The following is a 25479-nucleotide window of genomic DNA, read 5'->3' as shown; positions in this document are numbered from 1 at the left end:
TCAACAAACTGCAGCAGTGTATTATCTTCTATTTGTTCACGGGTTCAGATAATCTCAGGTCACAGACAGACAATGTATTATTTTGTCTGATGTTCATCTATGAAACAGGTCATTGGGATATCATGAAGCACGCCCAGCTGGTACTTTCTCTAAATGTTTTTCCCTCTTGCAGACTAGTGTTTTGACTAAGAAGTGAGGTTAAGAGAAGCATTGAATACATGAATCACAAGTCAGTTTCATTTCCAGCGGTGCTCTAATGCATCACACTGACCAACTGTTTGTTTACTTTTTGATAATCAAACATCACTAAACAAACAATCAAATCAAATATCTTCACAGTGACTTTTAAACCAAAGTTTTTCATTCATCTGCAACAACAAAAACAGAAATTGCTGGAAAATCTCAGTAGGTCTGGCAGCATCTGTGGAGAGAAATCAGAGTGAACATTTTGAGTCCAGTGACCCTTCTTCAGAATTGATGGTAGCTAGGAAAAAGTTGTTTTTTATGCAAAAGATAGGGTCAGGAGAAGGGGTAAGGGGTAAACGATAGGTGAGGTAGAGCCCAAAGAGACAGAAGAACAGTTTGACAAAGGAGTGGCCAGCAGTCAGTCTGGGAGACTGAATAGCTGCTAATTCAGACTATTTTTAGCTAACAATGGATAGTGTTTTTTTAATAGAATCCCCACAGTATGGTAACTGGCCTTTGGCCCAGCATTGTGGGCGGCACGGTGGCACAGTGGTTAGCACTGCTGCCTCACAGCGCCAGAGACCCGGGTTCAATTCCCGCCTCAGGCGACTCTCTGTGTGGAGTTTGCACGTTCTCCCCGTGTCTGCGTGGGTTTCCTCCGGGTGCTCTGGTTTCCTCCCACAGTCCAAAGATGTGCAGGTCAGGTGAATTGGCCATGCTAAATTGCCCGTAGTGTTAGGTAAGGGGTAGATGTAGATGTAGGGGTATGGGTGGGTTACGCTTCGGCGGGGCGGTGTGGACTTGTTGGGCCGAAGGGCCTGTTTCCACACTGTAAGTAATCTAATGTCACACTGACACTCTGAAGAGTAATCCACCCAGACCCATTCCCCCTACCTTATATTTACCCCTGCTGAATGCACCTAGCCTACATATTCTGGAACACTATAGGCAATTTAGGACAGCCAATTCACCTAATCTGCACATCTTTGGACTGTGGCAAGAAACTGGAGCACCCAGAGGAAACCCACATAGACACAGGGAGTATGTGCACACTCCACATGGATAGTCGCTCAAGGCTGGAATCAAACCCAAGTGCCTGGCATGACGTGCTAATAACCAGATAGAAAAATGACCAGCAGCTAGATGCTTACTCAACTTGGAAAATAAACAGGCCACCTGCATAAGTCAATGACTGCTATTTAGCACATGTTCTTCGAGTGGAAAAGATGGATTAGACCAGTTTTAAAATAACTTTGTTGGACTGTTGGATAACACTGCATAATCTTATTGGGTTTACAGAATGTGGGCATCACTGGCTCCATGAGCATTCGTGGCTTATTCCCAACTGCCCTGGAGAAGATAATGTTGAGCTGCCTTTCTGAACCTAGGTCGATCCTGGTGTGTAGGGTTAGCCACAGCATTGTTAGAAAAGTACAACATGAATTTGACCTAGCGATAATGATGGTATCCAAGCTAGTATGTTCTGTGACTTGGACAAGAATTTGCAGATGGTGATGTTCCCATGCTTCAGCTGTCCTTTTCTATTTATATGATAGAAGTCACAGGTTTGGAAAGTGCTGCTGGAGAAACCTTGAATTGCTGCAGTGAATCTTGTAGATGGTACACACTGATGTCACTGTATATTCATTGTGAAGGGAGTGAATGGTGGGTGGGGTGCTTTGTCCTGATTAATGTCCAGTTGACTGATGCTGGACTTATATTCATCCAGGTAAGTGGACAAAGTGGAGTACATTTCATCAAACTCCTGACTTATGATAGTGGACAGGCATCAGACAGACATGTGGGGAACTGCTCATGGCACAATTCTCAGCCACCTACAATCACTCTATTTATCAGTTCAGTTTCTGGTCAATGGCAACCTTCATAATGCTGATATAGGTATTCGGTGATAACAATATCATTGAACATCAAGGATTGATGGTTAGATTCTCTCTTAAGACAATCATCGCTTGGTAGTTGTGTGCTGTAAATGTCACTTCCCAATTATGAGCCCAACCCTGGGTGTTATCCAGGTCTTGCTGCATAAGGACATCGACAACTGCAGTATCTGAAGAGGTGTAAACAGGCCTCTACAATCATCAGTAAAAATCTTAACTTCTGACCTCATGATGGTGGGAAAGTCAATGATGAAGCAGCTGAAATTGTCTGGACTGAGAACACTATTCAGAGGAATTCCCGCCGCGATATCCTGGAACTGAGTTGATTGACCTCCAACAACTACAATCACCTTTCATTCTGCCAAGTATGATTTCAATCAGTGGAGAGTTTACACCTCGATTTAAACTGATTCTACGACTATGGCTTTTGGTGCCTTACTCAATCGAATTCTATGTTGATATCAAGGACAGTTATTCTTATCTCAAGTTTAGGTCTTTTATCCATGTTTGAATCAAGGTTGAAAAAGAGGAGAGCGGTCTCGTGGCTGTAGCAGAAATCAAACTGGGCATCAGCGAGCAAATTATTCTTTTCCAAGTCCCATTTGATAGCACTGTCAATGACCCCTTCGAACAATTAACGGAAAATTGAGATTGGACTGATGGGGTGGAAAAAGGCCTGGTATCTGGTTTTTTGTGAACAGGACATACCTGACCAGTTCTCCAGTGTTATAGCTGTACTTGAACAATCTGGTTAGATGTGTGGCTAGTTCTGCAGCACAAAACTTCAGTACTACTGCAAGAATACTGTCAAGACTTTTGCAGTACCCAGTGCCTTCAGCCATTTCTTGATATCACTTGGAGTGATTGACTGGTTAAATATTGGCCATCGGATGCTGGGGAATCTCTGGACTCTGGAGGAGGTCACAATGGATCACCCACTCAGCACTTCTGGCTGAAGGAGGTTGCAAATGTTTCAAACTTGTCTCTTACACTGATGTAGGTAAAAACAATGACTGCAGATGCTGGAAACCAGATTTTGGATTAGTGGTGCTGGACGAGCACAGTTCAGGCAGCATCCGAGGAGCAGCAAAATCAACGTTTCGGGCAAAAGCCCTTCATCAAGCATATTACACTGATGTGTTAAGCCTCCCCATCAGTAAGAGTGTACATTATTGTAGAGCCTTCCCCTACAGTGAGTGACTTAAATTATCCATTCCTATTCATGACTAGATGTGGCAGGACTGGAGAGCTTGTACCTGATCCATGGGTTGTGAAATCGTTAAGCTCTCGACTTGCTGCTTTTGACTGTTTGGCATGCAGGTGGTCCTACTGTGTAGCCTCTCCAGATTAACACTTCATTATGCCTGCTACTGCTCCCAACATTGTATCCTTAGGTGGGGTGGTTACAACTTTATTATTATGGACATGAACATGTCTGGTTGTTGCTTGAGTTGTCTTTGAGACAGAGCTCCCAAATTAGAGATAACTCCTCAGATATTGGAAGCATTATCAAACGACAACAGAAAATAGAAGTCAAATATTTTAAACCATAAATCTAAATTAGATAAAATTAGTATTTTGGCAATTGTCTTCATATTATTAGTTTTAAATCATATTTTTAGAAGCAGTTTAACTCAAAGAGATAAAATAACAACAGAGGGTCTTCGCCAAGGTTTTTAACTCAAGTTCACCACTTAAGTTAAAGCAAACATGTTTTACTATGCTTTGATAAACATAACAGCACATTTTGCATGCTTTGTACGAGCTAGATTATTGGACAGATTGTAAAATTAAACATCAGCTGGATTATAGCGCAAAACTCAGTTTGACAAGACTGTACTTTTAACTATCCTACAAATTGAAGGGAAATAATGTGTCTACGCATGGCCTTTTCCAGAAAGAACAGAAATTGGCACCAATTTTCTATTAAATGTTTGTGTCTTATTATCCTTTTAATCAGATATAAACGCACTCTGCTCATTCAAGGCGTCAAATATGAACTCAAGAGTCTTATAAGCATCACGACATATATTTACATTATACATTAACATCATAAAACATCCAAGGCATTTGACAGGAGTCATACAAAAAACAGAATATCATAATTTCTGTACATAATAAAAGAGTAAGTCAGATGACCAAATGCTTGGTCAAAGAGATAAGACTTTGAGGAGTATGTTCAAGGAGGATAAAGACAGCTCGAGATACACAAAGGTGAAGGGAGAGAACTCCAGGGCTTAGTGCCAACGTTGCAATTTAAGTTGGCAATTATTTGGGGGGAGAAGCAGATAGAGAGTGGGGCTGAAGAGATGAGTCAAATGGTGTTTCCCATAGATCTGTACGAGAACCTCAGCTTTTCACCATAACTGTCAAAGACTTAGATGAAGAAATAGAGAGCCCAGTGCCAAATTTTCAAATAATGCTGTGAGAACAGCTGATCTACGCTAAATTAGTTGATCACACCACAGTGCCAATCGAAACAAGTCCTGCTTATAAACTTAAGTAGTAGAAGCAGGAGCAAGTAATTTGATCCCTGGAACCAACAATGCCATTAAGATCATAACTGATCAGATCATGGCCTGAATCTTTGCTGCCTGACTCCCATAACCCCTGAACTGCCTGTAAGCCTGTTCATTCATCCTTAAATGCATTCAATAATCCAACCCCAATTTGTCTCTAGGGTAAAGAATGCCATAAAGAGCCTTCTTAAATGGGACAAATCATATTCTAAAAATTTGCCCACCAGTTTCAGAATCCTTCCCCCCCACTAGAGAACAATCAAGCCACCTGTGAATGTTAAGTATTTAAATAAGATTGCCTCTCACTCTTCTGAACTGCCACGTTTGTGGGCGGCACGGTGGCACAGTGGTTAGCACTGCTGCCTCATAGCGCCAGAGAGCCGGGTTCAATTCCCGCCTCAGGCGACTGACTGTGTGGAGTTTGCATGTTCTCCCCGTGTCTGCGTGGGTTTCCTCCGGGTGCTCTGGTTTCCTCCCACAGTCACAAAGATGTGCAGGTCAGGTGAATTGGCCATGCTAAATTGCCCGTAGTGTTAGGTAAGGGGTAAATGTAGGGGTATGGGTGGGTTGTGCTTCGGCGGGGCGGTGTGGACTTGTTGGGCCAAAGGGCTTGTTTCCACACTGTAAGTAATCTAATCTAATCTAATCTAAGTAAGGTAATCTAAGTAATCTAAAAAGCTGCACACAATACTCTAGGTGTAGACTCATCAATGTACTGGGCCGTCATAGGAAGACATTGATTCCTATCCCTAATCATTTGTCTATGATTCGCATCGAGCGGGAGGTCATCAGTCAAGGAAATGTTTAGACACAGGTGAAGTCCAGTTCCCATCCTCTATGTAGTCAAACAGACCTCAAATGTTGCCTGATGGTCATTTTTCTGGGATATCTTATCCTTGGCCTGGGTAACTACACTCTAAAATGAGTAAACATCCTCTGGAGTTGTAAACAGCTCCATTTGGAAGAGGGAAGTGGGGTACAGAGAAAAATAGAGGTTAATAAACTATGAGCAAATATCAAATCCAACAATCACACTTGCCCCACCAATCATGGTATAGTTGACCGCATGAACATTTTCAAAGTAGAAATTTCTAAATCAAATCCATCATACAATGGAAAAAAATTGCCGACTGAGCCCCCTGCTTTACCTGCTTGTATTTGCTTGCAGTCATCTCAGCACATAGGTTTACGAATCCTGAAGAATCCACAAATACAACATCAAAGGCCTGGTGAAATTCTCCAAGTGATGGCTGTGAGGACAAAAGATTACAATAAATTAAAGCCTTATTAAAACATTTCCAATTAAGCCTTCTGCGCCACTGACCTTCATCCCAGGCAATCACCTTTCCTAGTGACTCAGTAGCATCACAATTGACCAAGCTGGTCGAGTTCTAAAGGACACATCTGAAATTGGGTTTGCAGCAGGTGGCAAGGAAAGCAACAAATGAGAAAAATCTACTTCACCTCATTCACACCAGCCTACTGGTCACAGATGCATCTGGTAGAAATAACCACAGCAAAGTCTATATGGAAATAAATATTGTTTTCACATCTAGTTGTGTGGTACTACAACTTTGCTGAACGGGATAGAGCTAGCAACATAAAACTGAACACCCACAAGGCACTGAGAGCCACTAACAAAATGCACCATAGAAACATAACCAGAGCTACTTAGTCAGCACTTTCCAGAGCTACAACCATCACCATGTAGATAGACCATGACACAGATACAGGAGAAAATCATCACCTACAAGGTTTCCTTCAAGACACCCAGCATCCTGACTTGCAAAGATATTGCCATTCCATCAATTGCACTGTGTCAAAATCCTGGAATTCCCTTCATAACACTACTGCAATGGTCCAAGACAGCAGCTCACTACCACCTTCTCAAGGTCGACTATGGACAAGCAATAAATGCCAGCCAAAAGCATTCCATGATCTAATATTTAAAATCTGCACTTTACTATTACCGTCAAGCCAGAGAATCAAACTCGGTCAATAAGGCTGCATGATAGCATGCCAGCAGCAGCACTAGTCAAACCAGACATAAGACTCCGTACCTACATGGACACAGCATTCAAGGCAAACAGATGCACTGACTGCATGATCAATAGCCAATATACAAAGTTGCTAGATGATATGGATTTGGACCAAAACATTGAAGGAAACAGGACATTTAGGAAAGACAGGAAGCTAGGAAATGGTGCGGGTGACTCTGTTAATTATGATAGCTTATAGGGATGACCAAAGAGGTAGAAGCTGTTGGGTAAAAATTAAGATTAAGAAAATATAACAGCAAGAAGTCATTTTGGGGAGGTGTGTACAGGCAAAATTAGATAGGCAAAGGTAGCTGAGGGGAGACATTGTTTCCAGAATGGTTTCTTAGAACAGCATGTTCTAGAGCCAGAGTGCAGGCTATATTGGACCTGGCATTGTGCAACGAGGCATTAATTAGTGTGATATAAAAATGCTCTCATTGAACTAAATATGAATGAACTTGATGTTCAGTTATAGGAAGAGAAGAGTGGGACCAAGATTAGAATTTTAAACTTAAAAATAATAATAATAAGGGCACGAAAGCAGGGTTAACTAAAATGAATTGACAAATTAGGTTAACAGATACGTCAAAAGAAATGCAGTGGCAGATACTTACAGTGATATTTCAAAATATACAGAAGAAATACATTGCAAAAAAAAAGGAGCAAATGCACCAACTGGACAGATCATTAAAAATAAAAAGCAAAGCATGTCCAAAAGATTAATAAAGGTGGAAAAATTAGAGCAGAAGAGAAAGCTGAATAGAAACACAAACACACACATTAGGAGATATTTAAAAAGGGACAGAGGTTTTAAAGAAGTAAGTGTTGGTCTTCTCAAAAGTGAGTCAGTGAATTAATAACCAAAAATAATGAGAAGACAGATGAACTGAATAGGCATTTTGCATCGGTCTTCATGATATAGGATAAAAGTAACATCCCAGAAATAACTGTAAATCAAAGTGAAAGGGCAGAACGAACACAACAAAATTACCATTACCAGAGATGGTACTGAGCACATTTGATAACAGAGTCAAGACGTACAACAATTCAAACAAATTACTACTCACACAAATAACTAAAACAAGGTACAGCAGGTGACAGAAGTCTGAAATAGAAGCAAATGGTGCTGGAAATACACAGCAGATCTGGTAGCACTGAAGAGAAAAATAAATTAACATTTTGAGATGAATCTGACTCTCATTCAGAGCACAAATGCATACACGTAGTTTCATAGAACAGAATCATAAAATCCCGAGTGAGCAAGCAGGCCATTTGGCTCATCAAGTCCACACTGACCCTCTGAATAGCATCCCACCTAGCCCTACCTTATACTATCCCTGTAATTGCATTCCCCATGGTCAATCCATCTAACCTATACATTGTTGGAGTGTGGGAGGAAACTGGAACACCCAACGGAAACCCTTGCAGACATGGGGAAAAGGTGCAGTCGCCCAAGAGTGGGATTGAACCTGTGTTCCTGACAGTGAGGCAGCAGTGCTAACCACTGAGCTACTTTGTACATTATACACAGCACAAGTTATCAGCTTCCCAAGAGTGAAGAAGCAGCTTCAAAATGCCACACAATGCTGTGATTCAAAGCAAAAAAATTGAACGATTTGCTGCAATTACAATAAGTACTTGATAAAGATCCTTTTTCTAACTGCTAGGAGTAAACAAGCTGCGGAGAGCAGCTTGTACGAGTTCATCATTACATATCTAATATTTTAGAGAACACTGACGAAGCATTAAAGTATACAATTAAAGATCATCTTACCACTGAGTCGTCAGTGTCCTGAAAAAGACTGATGCCATTTTGAGTGAGGTCCGTTACAGCTGAACAAAATTAAAAGTCAGAGAAATTAAAAATCACATCTTAAACTACAGGCAATCTTCATTCTATAGGAGGACAGAAAGGTAGCTTTAGCTTTGCCAGGTAATTTGGAAGTCCATTCCCACAACATAGAAACAGGAGTAGGCTATTCAGGCCCTCCACCATTCAATGGCTGTTCTGTGGCCTAACTCCATATACAAGGGTCACTGGATCTAAAACGTCAACTCTGATTTCTCTCCACAGATGCTGCCAGACCTGCTGAGATTTTCCAGCAATTTTTATTTTGGTTCCATATACATGGCCTTAGGCCCACAGCTCCTTAAGCCTATCACTTAAAGATTTAAAATGTAGATGTAAAATTAACAATTTATCCTACTTGTTCTGCCATTTACGGAAAAAGTTTCAAACATCTACCACCCTTTGGAGACATGCTCGGACACGGATGGGAGAGAAGCAGAAACAAATTCGGGGGAAAAAAAAGCATTTTTGCAGTTATTTTCCTGTCCAATGTCCTTCTCTCTTATCCTCAACATGTTAACTCACATCAGCGTAAAGTTTCTGTTGGGAACCCTACTAAATGGGCATTCTTCAAAAATAAAGTGTTGGTAGGCTGAAATGTGTGCAAAAAAATTCTGGAAATGCTTACAAGATTAGACAGCATCCATGGAGAGCCTCACTCAGCTGTGATTTGTTTTATTTTTCTTTAAGTTTCATCATTCACATCAAGAATGTATCAGTTTGCCCCATCGCTTCCTTGTCTTCATTGTTGGTCCTTGGAAATATCATTACAACTTGTACAAGGCCCAAGGGAACTTTCTTTGGCCAACTATCAAACAAAAATCAAAAGCGCTGCTTTTTGAAGTTTCTATACAAAATCTTGTCGTTTTTATTCGACGCGCCTGAAGTTATTTCTGATCTGGAAATGCCAGCATTGAACTCAATGCCAGGGGGGACAAAGTCAGAAGTCACCAGGTTATAGTCCAACAGGTTTATTTGAAATCACAAGACTTCGGAGTGCTGCTCCTTTGTCAGGTGAAGATGACAAAGGAGCAGCCCTCCGAATGCTTGTGATTTCGAATGAACTTGGTTGGACTATAATTTGGTGTCATGTGACTTCAGAGTTATTTCAGCCAAGGCACAGCATGAAGCACCAGCAACACCGAAGAAAACATAGAGCTAAGTAAGAAAGTGGGTAAGAATGAATTCGAGTTAAGATATTTACAATTTGTCCCATGTTAACTGAAGTGGTATAATTTAAGGGGGCAGACAAGGAAACTATGTTACACTTAGTTAAAAATCACAACACCAGGGTTATAGTCCAACAGGTTTAATTGGAAGCACTAGCTTTCAGAGCACCGCTCCTTCATCAGGTGGTTGTGGAGGACACGATTGTAAGACACAGAATTTATAGCAAAAGTTTACAGTGTGATGTAACTGAAATTATACATTGAAAAATACCTCAATCGTTTGTTGAGTCTTTCATTTGTTAGAATACCATGATAGTTTCACTTCTTTCATATGTCAATCACAAAACTTCTTTTAAAAAGTTACATTCTCAGGTTAACTGTAACAATTAGTGTCAATATGTTGAAGGTGTTAGCCCCCCGTGTTCCCTATCTGTGCCATAATGTTTAGTTAGACAGATTCTAATCTAAAAAGTGAGTTAACAGAGCCTTACATGGATTCATGCAATTTTTGAGCAAAGTACAATATAACCCTGTGCAAGTACAAATTCATCCCACAAATGTATACGTATGTGTGCATGTGTGTCTTATAATTGTGTCCTCCACAACCACCTGTTGAAGGTGCGGTGCTCTGAAAGCTGGTGCTTCCAATAAACCTGTTGGACTATAACCCGGTGAGGTGTGATTTTTAACTTTGTATACCGCAGTCCAACACCAGCATCTCCAAATCATGTTACACTTACATATGTTCTACCTGTATCCAAGCGTGGGTGCCATGTTTTATGAAAGATACGAAAGCATTAGAGTTTAGAAAACATTCATGAGAATAGCTCCAGGGATGAGGAATATAAATAGATTGGAGAAGCTGGGAATATGTTCCTTGAAGAGATTTGACAGAAGCTTTCAAAATTATGAGGAATCTGAATGGAATGGATGGACAGAAACTGATCCCAATGGTGGCAAGATTGAGAAGAAAATAACAGAGATGCAAGAGAAGTGTCAAAAGAAGCAATGCTAATCCAAAGCAAAAAATTTTACACATCAAGCGGATAGGAGGTAAATGGATTTTCTGAAAAGAAAGAATATGCACGGGTTAGAGACAGAAATGGCACACAGTAAATTGTAACCATGGAGACTGGGTGCAGACATTATGGCTACCATAACAATTCTGTGAAGTTACATAGTTGGGAATTGGGAACATTAAAAAAAAGGGTAAAGAGAACCATAGCAACCACAGGCTAGTTACCTTAACTTCAGAGTAAATTTCTACAAACAATAATCCTGGACAAAACATATAATCACATGAGCAAATGCACATTGCTCAAAGAAAGCCAGATGGATTTATCAAGAGAAAGTAGTCTTAACATGGGTTTTTTGTTGAGCGATGAGTTTTGGGGATGATGCAGATAACATGGTGTACGTGGAATTACAAAGGAATTTGATAAAGTGCCATACTAACAGACATATTGGCAAATGGAATAAAAGGGAAAAGCAGTGAATGTTTACAAAATAGGCTGAGTGACAGGAAACAGAGTAACGGTTAATAACAATTCAGACTTGAGGAAGACTAATAGTTAGATTTCTCGGGAGTCAGTGCTAGGAATCTTGCTCTTCCTATACAGGACAGAGTTTCAAAATATGCACATAATATGAAACAAGGAAGTATTGTAAACTGTGAGGAAGACAAATATAAAATTTTAAAAGTCCGATTAAAATTTTAATAGACAAAATGAAGTTCCATACAGAGAAACACAGATGACTTTGAATGGGAAGAACATAGGGTGCTCATAGAAAGGGTACAACTCTAACAGGTGCAAGAGTAGAGAGACTTGGGTGTAAATGGACAAAGTTATTGAAGGACAGGTTAAGAGAGCAATTAATAGACCTGACACTATCCTGGGCTTTATTAAATGGGGGCATAGGATAAAAGAGAAGAAGGAAGTTATAAAACCAAAATACTACAGATGCTTGAAATCTGTGATGAAACGGTCATACTGGACTTAAAAAATTAACTGTTTCTCTTCCACAAATGCTGCCGGATCTGCTGAGTTTCTCCAGCATTTTCTGTGTTTGTAGCAAAGAGGCTATGTTGAACTTCTGACATTGGTTTAGCTTCCAGTTTTTGGTCCTGCACTTTAAGAAAGATATGAAGACATTGGAGAGAGCACAGATAAGATTTATGAGTAATTGGCAAGAAACGCAATGATGACATTGCCTGACAATATGGTGGAGGCAGATTCAAAGTATTCAAAAGGGAAGTAGTCTGTTATTTAAAAAAGAATGCACAAGGTTAGGGGGAGAAGGTGATGGAATGGCACCAGTTGAATAGCTAAGACAAATGATGCAGATGGGATAGGGCTAAGCTGCCTCTTTGTGTTTTAGTAATTCTATGAAGTTGCACACTGGTTCAATATTCAAGGAAAAAGGTAGAATCTAGTCAGGATGAGATGCAGTTAAGTGTGGAGGCTTCCATTCTTCAAGGTGATACTGCAGGAAAGCCTGGCCTCCAGACTAGGAGCAAAAAACTGCTCAAATTGTTCTTGATGAGAAATCAAGACATAATAGGAATGACAATACTGGTCAAAGTCCAAGAAATCAACTAAATTACAAGTTATATTTGAAGTAGAGACCTTAACTTGAGAAATTATCGAACTTACCCAAGAACTGAAGGACATTACGCAGCACCTGGTATGCACTCATCATTTTGTTCAGTTTACGCTTAGAAAGCAAATACCCCACCAACATTGAAGCAATAAATCCATTGAAACAACCATAGCCCTAACGGAACAGTAAAAGAAAATGCTGGTTTACTATTGAACTAAATATTCAATTTTTAAAACAAGAAATAGGTATTTGAATTAGATGTAGAACTATCATCTACTAATGGTAAATAAATAAGTAGAAAACTTAACTCAAAAGATTACAGGCATTAAGAGTCTTAACAAAAGGCAACTTAGTGACCAGTATGTTTCCTAGTTTTTCAAAATGAAGGTTCAAATCACTCTAATGTTATATTGAATCACAGATAATTTAGATTTCATTAAACATAATTCTGAATTGATTTACAGGTGACAGATCCTGAAGCAGCAAAAGCCTTTCTATCAACCAAATGTCTTATTACAATGCCAAACCTATGATAACAGTACTAAAATTCAACACGGACAGTGAAAAGCTTACCATCAAAAGTTTGTGCAAGATCACTGAAGTGCAAAATCATACCTTGTTCAATGCCCTCTGCTGAAGCCACACTTTAAAAATTCCAATTCCATCTTTCATTCCAGGGAATTCAGCAGCAGCATTGAAGAGAAAATGAAGGTGCTGTTCCATCACCAGATCGACAAGAATGCAATTGTTATAGTGAGGTGTAGCAGGTTCATCATTTCCTGAAAATACAAATACTCTCTAGAATTTCACTTCATACAACAGCCAGTGCATTTTTTTGACTAATTTTGTGAAGGTAGTGCCCAGAATGTAATACTGTCCTGGCTAGAGAATTAGAAAGAAACAAAATGAGCCAGACTGCAGGAGGGCTATTCAGAAGCCAGTAGTGCAGGCTGTCAGAAGCTGTCACTGTGGTTGTAATGGGAGTGTAGCTATAGAGGTGGAACATAAAGCACAGCAACAAAACAAAAAAGCAAATTAGACTTTTGGGACCAAAAGATATTGGTTTTGCCTGGGTACACTCAATGGCAGTAGTCTTCATGAGACTGCTGCAATGGAAGGCTGTAGTTCATTGAAATAAGTAAGTGTCTTACAAAATGTAAATCCTAAGCTGTTGGTATATCTCAGAGTACATTCATGCCCCTCAAGCTGACAGCTTATGCATTGGAGGAGGTTCAGGTTCCTCAAAAGATGATTTTTCTCAATAACCTCAACTGTATTAATTGGTTCCCAATGCTGCCAATTAGGTTGCTGTCACCCAGTGAGATTGCATTTGGGAAAATCACTAGAAGCCAAAGCGCACTGGGACCCTTTTGTTGATGCTCTCCTCTACCCAAATCCACCCACTATTAGGGGACTTGGAAAATTCAGCCCCAAGACGCAAATGAATCATATCTACCTTATTTCTTAACACTTTGACAAACTAAGTTGGCTTTTCTTTTTCTGATATGAAAATGACCACCAATTTATTTTTGTTGACATTGACATTCTATGAATAAATAGCCCATTAGCAAATAACAGAGTGCATAGAATCAAGTCTGACAAAGAAAGCTGGTTCAGAGCTGAGTCACCTTTGAGGTCAATAGAATACTATATATTACATAATGATTGGCACCAAAATTCAAACTAAATTGGACCAGCGATTAAACTGAGTAAATTAGGGTTCCACTGTTATAACATGACTGCCCTACTGTAATTACCAGCAACTAAGTGAAACAGTCTACAGTAGAAATATAAAAGATCTGAGGCACTCTGATATATTAAATAAGGATAAGGACATTAAATAAACAATGCACAGGCTTTGTAAACATTTCAGTCACTTCGCATTTTTTCCAAAAATAATCAGGATGATATCCTGTCTAAAACAGCAGAGGTAAACATGAACAGAATGCATTAATGTTTTTTTCCCTTACTGTAGCCAGAGGAATAACAGTCGTTTTCTGATCCTACAGGCTAATCCATGATGGAAAGAAAGTGTAAACTAATGGTAGATTGGCAATTCCACAGATTATAAAAGAACTGATAAAACACAGAGGAAGATAGTGCACAAATATTGGTGAAACACCTTGGATGAATGGTATTTCTGAATCATCAAGGAGCAAAGGCCATACCTCCCTGAGCATGAAATAAGAATTCTAGCAGACTTTCTCCCCTTAAATTTATGATGCTGAGCAACATAACAGTCTGTCCTCCAAAACACAGCTTCTGCAAGGCTCCTTCCCAAGAACTCTTCCTGCAGCTTCTCTGCCACACAGCAGAACACTGCAAACAAAATACAATTAACTCTCCCCACTATAAATGAGAGTTAAATCAGAGACCAATCCCTGCTCATTTTCATTTCACAAAACTCCTGACACCCCATCAGCACTTCAGCTTGACTTAATATTTCATTATCAATTACATTTGAAATCACATTACTGTTAGTTTGTATGCAAATATAATTATGAATTTGGACACAGAAAAACCTCACAAATACCAACTGAGATAGATGATCAGTTAATTTGTACTAATGTTTTTGATGGGTTTTCAATACTTCTATTAATGCTGGTTACGAAACAAAAATATTAACTACATTTGGTCTCTGAGGTGCATCTATCTGAACAGAAACTGGGCACCAAGTAACATCACATCTCAAAGACCACATTTCTCTCACGTAGTACTACCTCAGTACTGCCCTAAAGTGTATTTTAGAAAGAGCAACCTGCATTGTTCCGAAATCTTTTAATGTTTAAGGAAGGATGCAACTCCACTGAAAGCATTTCAGAGAAAGTTTACTGACTTAACACTGCAATAAGAGGGTACTCTAAAAAGGAAAACAATGGACAGACTGGGTTGACATCCACTTTAGGAGAGGAAGAGGCAACGTGATTTATCCTTATAAAATACCAAGAGGTCTAAATAGTGGAGATGTAGAAAGGGTGTTGCCTCGTGAGAAAATTTTGAAACGGAAGTCACCTGTTTAAAAATAACAGGTCACCCACTTAAAACAAAGATGAAGCAGCGGTGAATGGATTCTTGCTAAGCTAGGGGTGAAAGATTATTGGGGTTGGCGGGATTGTGGATTTGAAGTTACAATCAGATTAGCCACAATTTTATGAAATGGCACAGCAAGCTGAAAATGTCAAATGTCGAGAGTGTGGTGCTGGAAAAGCATGGCAGGTCAGGCAGCATCTGAGAAGCAGGAAAATCAACGTTTCGGGCAAAAGCCCTTCATCATTTCTGATTAAGGGCTTTTGCCCAAAACGTAGATTTTCCTGCTCCCCAGATGCTGCCTGACCTGCTGTGCTTTACCAGCGCTGCACTCTCGACTTTAATCTCCAGCATCTGCAGTCCTCACTTTTGCCTTGAAAATGTGAAATGACCTATTCCTACCCCTTGTTCATTTATTTGTACATAATTTATTATATGTGGCATTTCCTAGTGATGTTAAAGTGATCAACATGTGAGATGTTTAATCGGAAAAATACTGCATGTGATTCAAACTGGCTAAGAATCGAAATACCATCTGCCGAACGCCTAATATGCCTCAGCTTTCTCGAATGGCAAACATAACTGAGCTTTAGTCAACAACATAACTGAGATTTGATGGTTTGACTTACCCTTTCATTCACTGGCATTCTTAGCCTTTTGATACCTCATTATCAAGCCAGCATTTAATAAATGTAGTTTCTTCCTTTGATGCTAAACTTATCTCTACAATACCCACATCTGCCCATAGTTTCAATACGGTTTAATCCATCAGACAGCTCTTCAAACACTTTGCATAAACGATAACAGAGCACAAAGATTTAGAAGTCAGCTCATGATGGTTCCATGAAGTGTAATTCTTACAATTTCTTATCTTTCAATTTTTTATTGCCAGGTACATCAGAAACAACAAATTTAAGTTTATTGCTTCAATCAAAAAAAAACAACCAACTAATGCCTTTCTCCCCCAGGAATCAAAACAGTGCTGCTCAATATTTGTCTTGTCCAAGCTAGCAAAACTGAAGTTTTGATGTCATTTGATCATCTTCAAATTATCTATTTATCGCTCTTAGTCATCACCCATGGTAATATTTGGCACAATCCTACTCCATCACATTTGCTTTTCAATATAAATAAAATATCTGGGAGGTAAAAAGCTAATTTCAGCTTTACGTAAATACTGTAATGAGATTAAAAAAAGGAAAAGGATACTTGTTACAACACAAACCTTCCTGAGTAGATACTTGCTCCAAAAACCATGAAACTCTAACATTGTTTCTGCTTGGATGAAAACGATTCAATTTGAAGAAAGATGCAGGAGCACAAGGATGAAGTCTTACAGTTACCAGTTTCTCATCTTTACCTAGATTCAGAGGATAAACAGTGTCAAAAATGCCAGTCATGAAAACACACATCAGTGACACATGCATGCATTTTATCCTATAAAAGTGAGGGAACAGCATCTGCAATTTCCGCTAAGTTACCTAGAAATTAGTCAAATATGTGCAAAAAAAGTTATCAAGAACTATATTCAGCATAACTAAAGTTTCCACAATAATTCATGCGAGTTTGAGAAAAAGGACACTGCAAGAATCTAGCTTGGCTGTGCCCCAAAACTGAATTAACCACGGCGGCACAGTGGTTAGCAACGCTGCCTCACAGCGCCAGAGACCAGAGTTCAATTCCCGCTTCAGGCGACTGTGTGGAGTTTGCATGTCCTCCCAGTGTCTGCGTGGGTTTCCTCCGGGTGCTCCGGTTTCCTCCCACAGTCCGCAGATGTGCGGGTCAGGTGAATTGGCCATGCTAAATTGCCCGTAGTGTTAGATATGGGGTAAATGTAGGGGTATGGGTGGGTTGCGCTTCGGCAGGGTGATGTGGACTTGTTGGGCCGAAGGGCCTGTTTCCACACTAAGTAATCTAATCTAATTTTAAAAAATTATTGGGATTTTCCACTGTTGCTTGTGATACTTATAGAAAGATCTATTTCTTTTCAAAAAAAAAACAAAGCTACTAGTAGGATCATTCAAGAGCCAGTAAATGCAACTATTTAACTTACTTAGAAAGTGACTAATTCTTTTGTTCATTTTTTAGGATATAGCATTTATTGCCTATTGCTAATTGTTCAAAGGGCAGTTAAAGTCAACCACATGGGTTTGGAGTAACATATGGGCCAAACCAGGTAAGGATGGTAGATTTCCTCCACAAAAAGACATTAGTAAGCCAGAAGAGTTTTTACAACAATGATTACTTGGTCACCACTTGGCTAGATTTCTATTGAATTCCAATTTCACCATTTTTTAAAAACAAAATTCACTCATATGAGTTGCTGCCTGGGACAGTACTTATTTCCTGTCTGTAGTTGCTCTTGAGAAGGTGGAGGTGACCTGCTGCCTTAAACCGCCGCAGTCCACATGCTGTAGGAAGAGAATCCCAGATTTTTACACTGCAACAGTGAAAGAATGGCGATTTATTTCCAAGTCAGGATGATAAGTGGCTTGGAGTGGAACTTGCAAGTGGTGGTGTTCCATGAATCAGCTGCTGTCATCTTTCTAGGTTTCGAAAATGCTCTCTTAAAAGCTTTGGTGAATTTCTGCAATGTATCTTGCAGATAGTGCTACCACTGATACTCAGTGGATGCTTATGGATGTGGGTTGCTTTGTCTTGGATGATGTTAAGCTTCTTGAGTGGGGAACATTCCATCACCGTCCTGACTTGTGCCTTGTCGATGTTGGACAGGCTTTCAGGAGTCAGGAGGTGAGTTACTCACCACAGTATTCCTAGCCTCTGACTGACTCATATAGCCTCTGTGTTTACGTGGTTAGTCCATATGAGATTTTTAGTCAATGGTAGCCACAGGATGTTAATTATCAGGGGATTCAGCAAAGGTGACTCCACTGATTGTCAAAGGTCAGAGGTTATATCATCTTTTATTAGAGATGGCCATTGCCTGGTATGAATGTTACTTGCCACTTGTCAGCCCAAGGCTGGGTATTGACCAGATTTTGTTGCATTTGAACATGGGCTGTTACAGTATCTAAGGAGTCTCACAAATGATGCTAAACCATCCCACATCTGACTTAACAATAGAGGGAGGTCATTGATGAAACAGCTAAAAATGGGTCCAGGACACGACACTGAAGAACACCCACAGATGCCCTAAAGCCGAGATGACTGACTTCCAACAACCACAACTATCTTCCTACATGCCAGTACAATTCCAGTTTGTCCCCGATACCAGTTTTGCCAGGGCTCTGCAAAGCCACACTCAAAACACAGCCAGACGCAATGACAATATGCCACTACCTCCTTCAACATGCACAAACAATTAGTTGTTTCTTTTCTTTCATTTCTTTCTAAAAAATCATTTTCAGTTATCTGAAATTAGGTTACTCAGGTTATAAACAGGACTTTGATTAAATGGCTTTTTTTAAGCAAACATATTTGCAACTGTATTCTTCAAATTACACAAAATTACCACAAATATATTTATGAAATACTTTTAAAGCAATTGTTTTTCATATTATTTGTTAAAATAGTGTCAAACTGAATTGAATCAGAGCAGATCTGTATTTCCAGATATGGAAGCATGTGAAAACTAGAGAAGAAAAAAAAACTCTTCTGTAAACTAATGTAATTTTGGACATAAGTGGTGACTAACTCACCGATTACTCCAAAAATAGAAACTCTACCCTCAAGGTATTTTCAATTCCATATAGTTACTGATAAGAAAAGGGTCAGTTGGGATTGATTTTTTTCCAATTTTCCTATTCTTGTAAAGGCTATGGAATACATCACACCGGTGACACATAGGCAAAGCAATCGCTAAACACTAAATCATCAGCATCATCAATCCACAACTTGTCAGAGATTCTCTTTCTGCTTCCAGGAGAACAGAGATAAATCTACCCAAAATTTTATTTTACATAAAGAAGAAAGGGAAATGAAACAAAAGTGCATTTAAATACCTCTCAAGGTATTCCAAAGTGCTTCAAAGCTAGTCAGAGTTCTTTTGAAATATAATCACTCATGTAATACAGAAAATCATTGGCAACATGCAAACAACAGCCAATGAACCGATCGGTTATAGTATAGATTCTGGTCAGACATTAGGTAAACACCACTGCTCTTTTCAAACCATGCTAAGGGATAAACTGACTACATTAAAGTGCCATATAAATGCAAGTTTACGTTATTTCTGCATTGAGAAAACTGGTTTTAAAGCGTATTCAATTTATAGGCAAATGTAGCAGACAATTTGCACAAAGCTAGGTATTACAAAGTACTTTGAGGTGAATACCTAGTTATTTTGCTCTTCATGAAATTGAAAAGGAATAAATATTGGTCTAAATACCAGAGTAACCGCCTGTCACAGAAAATCATAACTCAACTCTGATGTGATCAAATGCCTTAATTGCAGCCTCTATATTGTTTTTAGTACTTCCTTTGCTCTGACTCAACACTAACATCCTTATTTTTTTCTCATGAGTCAAAACATTATGGGTTCAAAAGCAAAATACCAGGAATGTTGAAATTCTGAATACAAACAGACAATGCTGGTAAATCATGTTTAAGTTTCAGGGCAGTCACCGTTTCTCAGAAAGTTTTAATGAAAGGTCATCATACTGAGACTTTAATGCTATTGTTCCCTCAACAAATGCTGCTTGGCCTCTTTATTTCCAACATTGTCTGTTTACTTTTCACTGAGGGTTGAAACCTTACTCCAGAGATTTGAGGACAATCTAGGCTGACACTTAGTAAATGGGTGATGGAGTGTTCTTCTGTATAAGATGCTATCTTTTAGGTAAAATATTAAACCTAATTTGCCGCTCAAGGGCCACTAGTGCTCCAGCGTGTCACAGCTGTTGTTCTGATGATAGATTTACACCCAAAGCATTAACTGCTCTGTTTCTGACACAGATAGTTACTGATCCATTGCCTGCTTCTAGCATTTTCTGTTTTTGATTCTGGGGTATCAGTTTGATATTTTGTTCATATCTCAAGAAGTTTCAGTCCAAATTACTAACAGATAGATTTCTTAAAAGAACTGAACTCTATGATATTCGCCACAATGAAATGCAGCTGATGCCAGTTTATATTAATACATACAAAATAAACAATTTCAGGCTCTCTTGTGGCAAACTGGTATTGTCCCTATCCCTGGACCAGGAAGCCCGGTTTAAGTCCCACCTGCTCCAGAGGTGTGTAATAACATCTGTGAACAGGTTGATTAGAAAAATAAACGCTTTAAACAGAAAAGGGGGCAGTGGGGTAGTTGATGAGAAAAACCTTGCAATTATTTAGCACTTTACATGTCCTGGGGATATCCATTTAGAAGCAAAGAAAATTGAGATACTAGAGCACTGTTGGGACCAGTGAAATCATACTCTAAGTATTGGGGTCACTGTCATCAGTAGGGGGAGGGGAAAAGAAATTGGAAAAATCATAGCTCAGCAGAGAAGAACGAATAATTATAATTGTGTATTAATATAAGTAAAGCTCTTAATCAATCAAGAACTTCCATGTAATAATTAAAATTGTTACTGTAAGATACCACTAGTGTTGTGAAATGCACAAATTTGGGTTATTTCCACACACCTCCCTGCTCTCCCCTTGTCCCACAACCATTACTGTTAAACCCCCAAAATACATTACAATCATCTGGTCATAACGCTAACTCAACATCACAACAAAAATAAAAAGCACTTCCAAATTTTTTCCAATATATTCCCTGAAACATCTTGACGCAATATATGCAATTAACTCTAGCCTGAATACTTTGTTACTCGCAAAGGCAATCAGATCAGCCATGTGTTAATGTTCTCAGGAGAGGTCACATTAACCTTCACAAATCTGTCCTGACAAAGTGCCCAATGTAAAATGAGGCTAGGTTTAGATTTTCTGGTTCCATCAGATGGCAACCCATTCATTTTAAATAAGATGCAGTTAGTTTTAGGATCTGAAAATTCAGTGGCGATGTGTGCTAACTGGCCGCTTAAGCATTTACATCATTCTGTTTTAGTGCAACATAAGGGCTACTCCATGACAACATTTCGATAAAAACAATAAACCTTGTGGAGATAGATACAAAATTGGCTTCAAGTGGTTGCTATTGAAGTAGCCAAACTTTACACATCCAACGAGCTCATTCTTGGATAAATGACAGGCAATGTGAGCCAGGTAGAGTGCACGTTTCCTGAGGTAGCGCTGGTTAAGGTAGTCCTTCGCCTGGAGGATTTCCTGAAATAAGAAAGTTCAAGGTCATCTTGGAAAATATCCCATCCCTCAGATTTCAACTACATCAGTTTTTTTTACACTTCCTTTTGCCTGTTTTTGAATTTCATTGAGCCATGTCTAAAGATTGCTGTCACAGTTGAAAAGAGTGGAATTTTAATAGCAATCCCATATCAAATTCAATATCATTCTTTACATCAATTAAGAAATGGTTTCATGCCATGTCCACTGCAATTTGCTCCTCAGCAGTTTACAACTTCATTCTCACTGAAAACCTTCATGATAAGTTTCCTCAGTGGTTACAAAATGTGACAGACCAATGAGGCCTTGGTCTCATTGAGATTTGATTTCCAATGATGTGTCACTGTGTAGTGAAATTAATAAAGGTAAACTTTTATTTTGCAATTAGTTATCATTTATGTTATCTTTTTAACCCCCTCACTTCGAGTAGATGACATCTCAAAATTATGAAATTAGGTTCAGTTCTGTCAGTTGAATAATCAAACAACTGTTTGCAGCTGTTAGTTCTCTTTCAGCCAATTGATCTACAATACCCACTTTGAAGGGTAGAATGATCTATTCACGCTCCGAAGTCCATTTGCCAGAGTTAGTAAATTCAGCTTGGAACAATTGCCTCAGCAAGGTAGTGTTTGCACTGACTTAAAGCATCGCTGTCTAAACCACTAAGATTCTTCCAGTCTTTTAAATGGACATGCTGAAACACAAGGCTTTACATTTGGCTACGAGGGTGGCACGGTGAACAAAAAGAGGATTTTGAAGTAAAGAGTACACCCAGACAATGAAAAGCCAAATAGGTCTCAAGTCTCATCAGTTTGAGTTGGAAATTTTTTTCACTGAAAACATATTCAGAACAAATGTGTCTGCCATCTTTTCTAGAAAAGAGTTTAGAATAAACTTATTGACTTGGTGTGAGATCAGAATGACATCATATTGGTATCAACAGCTGAAGCAATAACGGCACATCATGAATCAGTTCAAAATATGCACAGGAAATAACAATGAAGCACACATAACATGTCACCTTTCTAAAACAAAACCAAAAAGAACTGTACTTGCTGGAAATCCAAAAAAACAGAATCAGAAACTACTGGAGAAACTGAGCATGTCTGGCAGCATCTGTGGAGAGAACACAGATGTGGGTGGCATGGTAGCTCAGTGATTAGCACTGCTGCTTCACAGCGCCAGGGACCTGGGTTCAATTCCAGTCTCAGATGGCCATCTGTGCTGAGTTTACACGTTCTCCCCGTGTCTGCATGGGTTTCTTCTAGGTGTTCCAGTTTCTTCCCAAAAGTTGTACACTCTAGTTGGACTGGCCATGCTAATTATCCATAGTCATAGAGATGTACAGCATGGAAACAGACCCTTCAGTCCAACTCGTCCATGCCAACCAGATATCCCAACCCAATCTAATCCCACCTCCCAGCACCTGGCCCATATCCCTCCAACCCTTCCTGTTCACATAACCATCCAGTACTAGCCTCCACCACTTCCTCTGGCAGCTCATTCCATACGCGTACCACATAGTGTTCAGGGATGTGTAGGTTAGGTGTATTAGCCATGGGAAATGCATGGTTACAGGATGGAGTAGGGCTTGAGTCTGGGTGGGATCCTCTTTGGAGCATTGGTGAGGACTTGTTAGACCAAATGGTCTGTTTCCACACTGTGGGGATTCTGTAAAGAAAGCAGAGTTAACAGTTTGGGCCCAGTGACCAGTTATGAAGAAGGGTCAATGGACCCGAAATGTGAACTCTGCTTTCTCTCCAAAGATTCTGTCAGACCTGCTGAGTGTTCCCAGCAATTTCTGTTTTGTCACCTTTTTAAATTTCATTCCTGCTGTCATTACCTGGAATTTTGCCCCCTTTTCTGATATTGAAGCTCACTATAGTTCACATCATTTAGCTGAATCAGAATAATATGATTCAGAATAATAATATGACAGAGATCACTTAGAATTTACAAGTGGTTTCCACAGATCCAATCCTTCAGCTTCAGCATCAGACAATGTTAAGATTCATATGTAAACAAAAATGACACCATGAAAATCAATAACAGCTTATCAAAACATTTAAAACCAAACCACCTTTAAAAGGGCCCCAAAGCCGTTGCCTTCGCCAATCCAACTGCCTCCCTAATGGCAGTGTGAGTTAACCCACAACGGGTGGACTGCAGCAGTTCAAATAGGCAGTTCACCACCACCTTATCAAGGGCAACTGGGATTGGACAATTGATGCTGGCCGGCCAGCAACACCCACATCCCAAAAATGAATTTTTTAAAAATCCAAATGTCCAAGCAAAGGAAACCTAATATGATTGTTCACGAAAAGAGTGTGCACAATATCGAGGTAATTTAGTTTCCATCCAGTTGGAAGTAAACTCAAAAGTTACAGAGGGTAGTGGAGACCAGAGAGGGGTAGGATGAGACATTACCTGCCACCCAATGCCAAATTGGTAAGGCTCACAGACGGGAAGTGCCCATAAAAACAGTCTCATCCCACCAGTGGGTGAGGGAATGTGTGTGTGCGCATGAGTGTGTGGGGATCAGAGGTAAGCGACAGAGATGGACAGAACATGACAAGCAACCCAGTTAGGATAATGAACAATCTAGTTTATAGGAGCAAAAGGGGACAATGGGGGCCAGTGGGGTTGGATTCCTCATTTGAGGACATTGAGCCAAGGATCTAGGACCAGGAAGGAATGTTTGCTGAGACACACCACATGTGCTCTACTTTAATCTTCCTCTACCTACCTCATTAGCAAACCCCACCCATCAGTCTTTCACCAGGAATCTCATGACAAACCCCAGTGAGGACCCAAGTGCAATACTAGCAGTATGCAAATGTGATACTGCCAGAAACAGACAGCTCCAGGCCTCCAGCTACCCAAAAGTTCTCAAGATTAGGACATCCACCCTACTAGAGAAAGAGGAAAAAAATTAAATGTACTTCTGGCACCATGGAGACTTTAATGGTCAGGATGAGGGGAGGTCAGGTCAGTGAGAGCAACACAAGCTGTCGACAGAGGATGTTGGGTATCCCTCCTATCACATTAAATTCACCCGACCCCATCAGAAAAACAGAAACGCTACTTAGAGTCAAAGATATACAGCACAGAAACAGACCCTTTGGTCCAACTCGCCCAAGCCGACCAGATATCCTAAACTAATCCAGTCCCATTTGCCAGCACTTGACCCATATCCCTCTAAACCTATCCTAATCATATACCCATCCAAATGCCTCTTAAATGTTGCAATTGTACCAGCCTCCACCACTTCCTCTGGCAGCTCATTCCATACCTGCATCACCTTCGGCATGAAAAAGTTGCCCGTTAGGTCCCTCTCAAATCTTTCCCCTCTCACCCTACACCTATACCCTCTAGCTGTGGACTCATAAAAAAGACCTTGTGCATTTACCCTATCCATGCCCCTCATGATTTTATAAACCTCTAAAAAGGTCACCCTCAGCCTCAGACTCTCCAGGGAACACAGCCCAAGCTATTCAGCCTCACCATACAGCTCAAACCCTCCAACCCTAGCAGCATCCTTGTAAATCTTTTCTGAACCCTTTCAAGTTTCACAACATCCTTCCTTCAGCAGGACGACCAAAATTGCACACAATATTCCCAAAGTGGCCTAACCAACATCCTCTACAGCTGCAATATGACCTCTCAACTCCTATACTCAAATGTACTGATCAATAAAGGAAAGCATACCAAAAGCCTTCCTCAGTATCCTATCCACCTGGAACTCTACCTTCAAGGAACTATGAACCTGCACTCCAAGGTCTCTTTGTTCAGCAACACTCTCCTAGACCTTACCATTAAGTGTATAAGTCCTTCCCCAATTTGTCTTTCCAAAATGCAGCATCTCACATTTATCTAAATTAAACTCCATCTGCCACTTCTCAGCCCATTGGCCCTTATGATCAAGATCCCGTTATACTCTGG

At 39.8% G+C, this 25479-nt stretch overlaps 1 protein-coding gene across 1 annotated transcript in view; it reads right to left on the bottom strand.

The window, feature by feature from the left end:
* nol6 (nucleolar protein 6 (RNA-associated)) overlaps nucleotides 1-25479 on the bottom strand; it is a 135722-nt gene that overhangs the window by 66404 nt on the left and 43839 nt on the right. The window contains exons 5-10 of the mRNA XM_072572807.1: nucleotides 21354-21522; nucleotides 16514-16648; nucleotides 12877-13040; nucleotides 12315-12435; nucleotides 8417-8475; nucleotides 5752-5853 (exon numbers count right to left, since the gene is read on the bottom strand). Of these exons, the coding sequence (XP_072428908.1) occupies nucleotides 5752-5853; nucleotides 8417-8475; nucleotides 12315-12435; nucleotides 12877-13040; nucleotides 16514-16648; nucleotides 21354-21522 (750 nt within the window). The remainder of the gene's footprint in view (nucleotides 1-5751; nucleotides 5854-8416; nucleotides 8476-12314; nucleotides 12436-12876; nucleotides 13041-16513; nucleotides 16649-21353; nucleotides 21523-25479) is intronic.

The sequence above is a fragment of the Chiloscyllium punctatum genome, chromosome 1, assembly GCF_047496795.1.
Source record: "Chiloscyllium punctatum isolate Juve2018m chromosome 1, sChiPun1.3, whole genome shotgun sequence".
Taxonomy (NCBI): Eukaryota; Metazoa; Chordata; class Chondrichthyes; order Orectolobiformes; family Hemiscylliidae; genus Chiloscyllium; species Chiloscyllium punctatum.
This window is presented reverse-complemented; position numbering and strand designations above follow the sequence as displayed.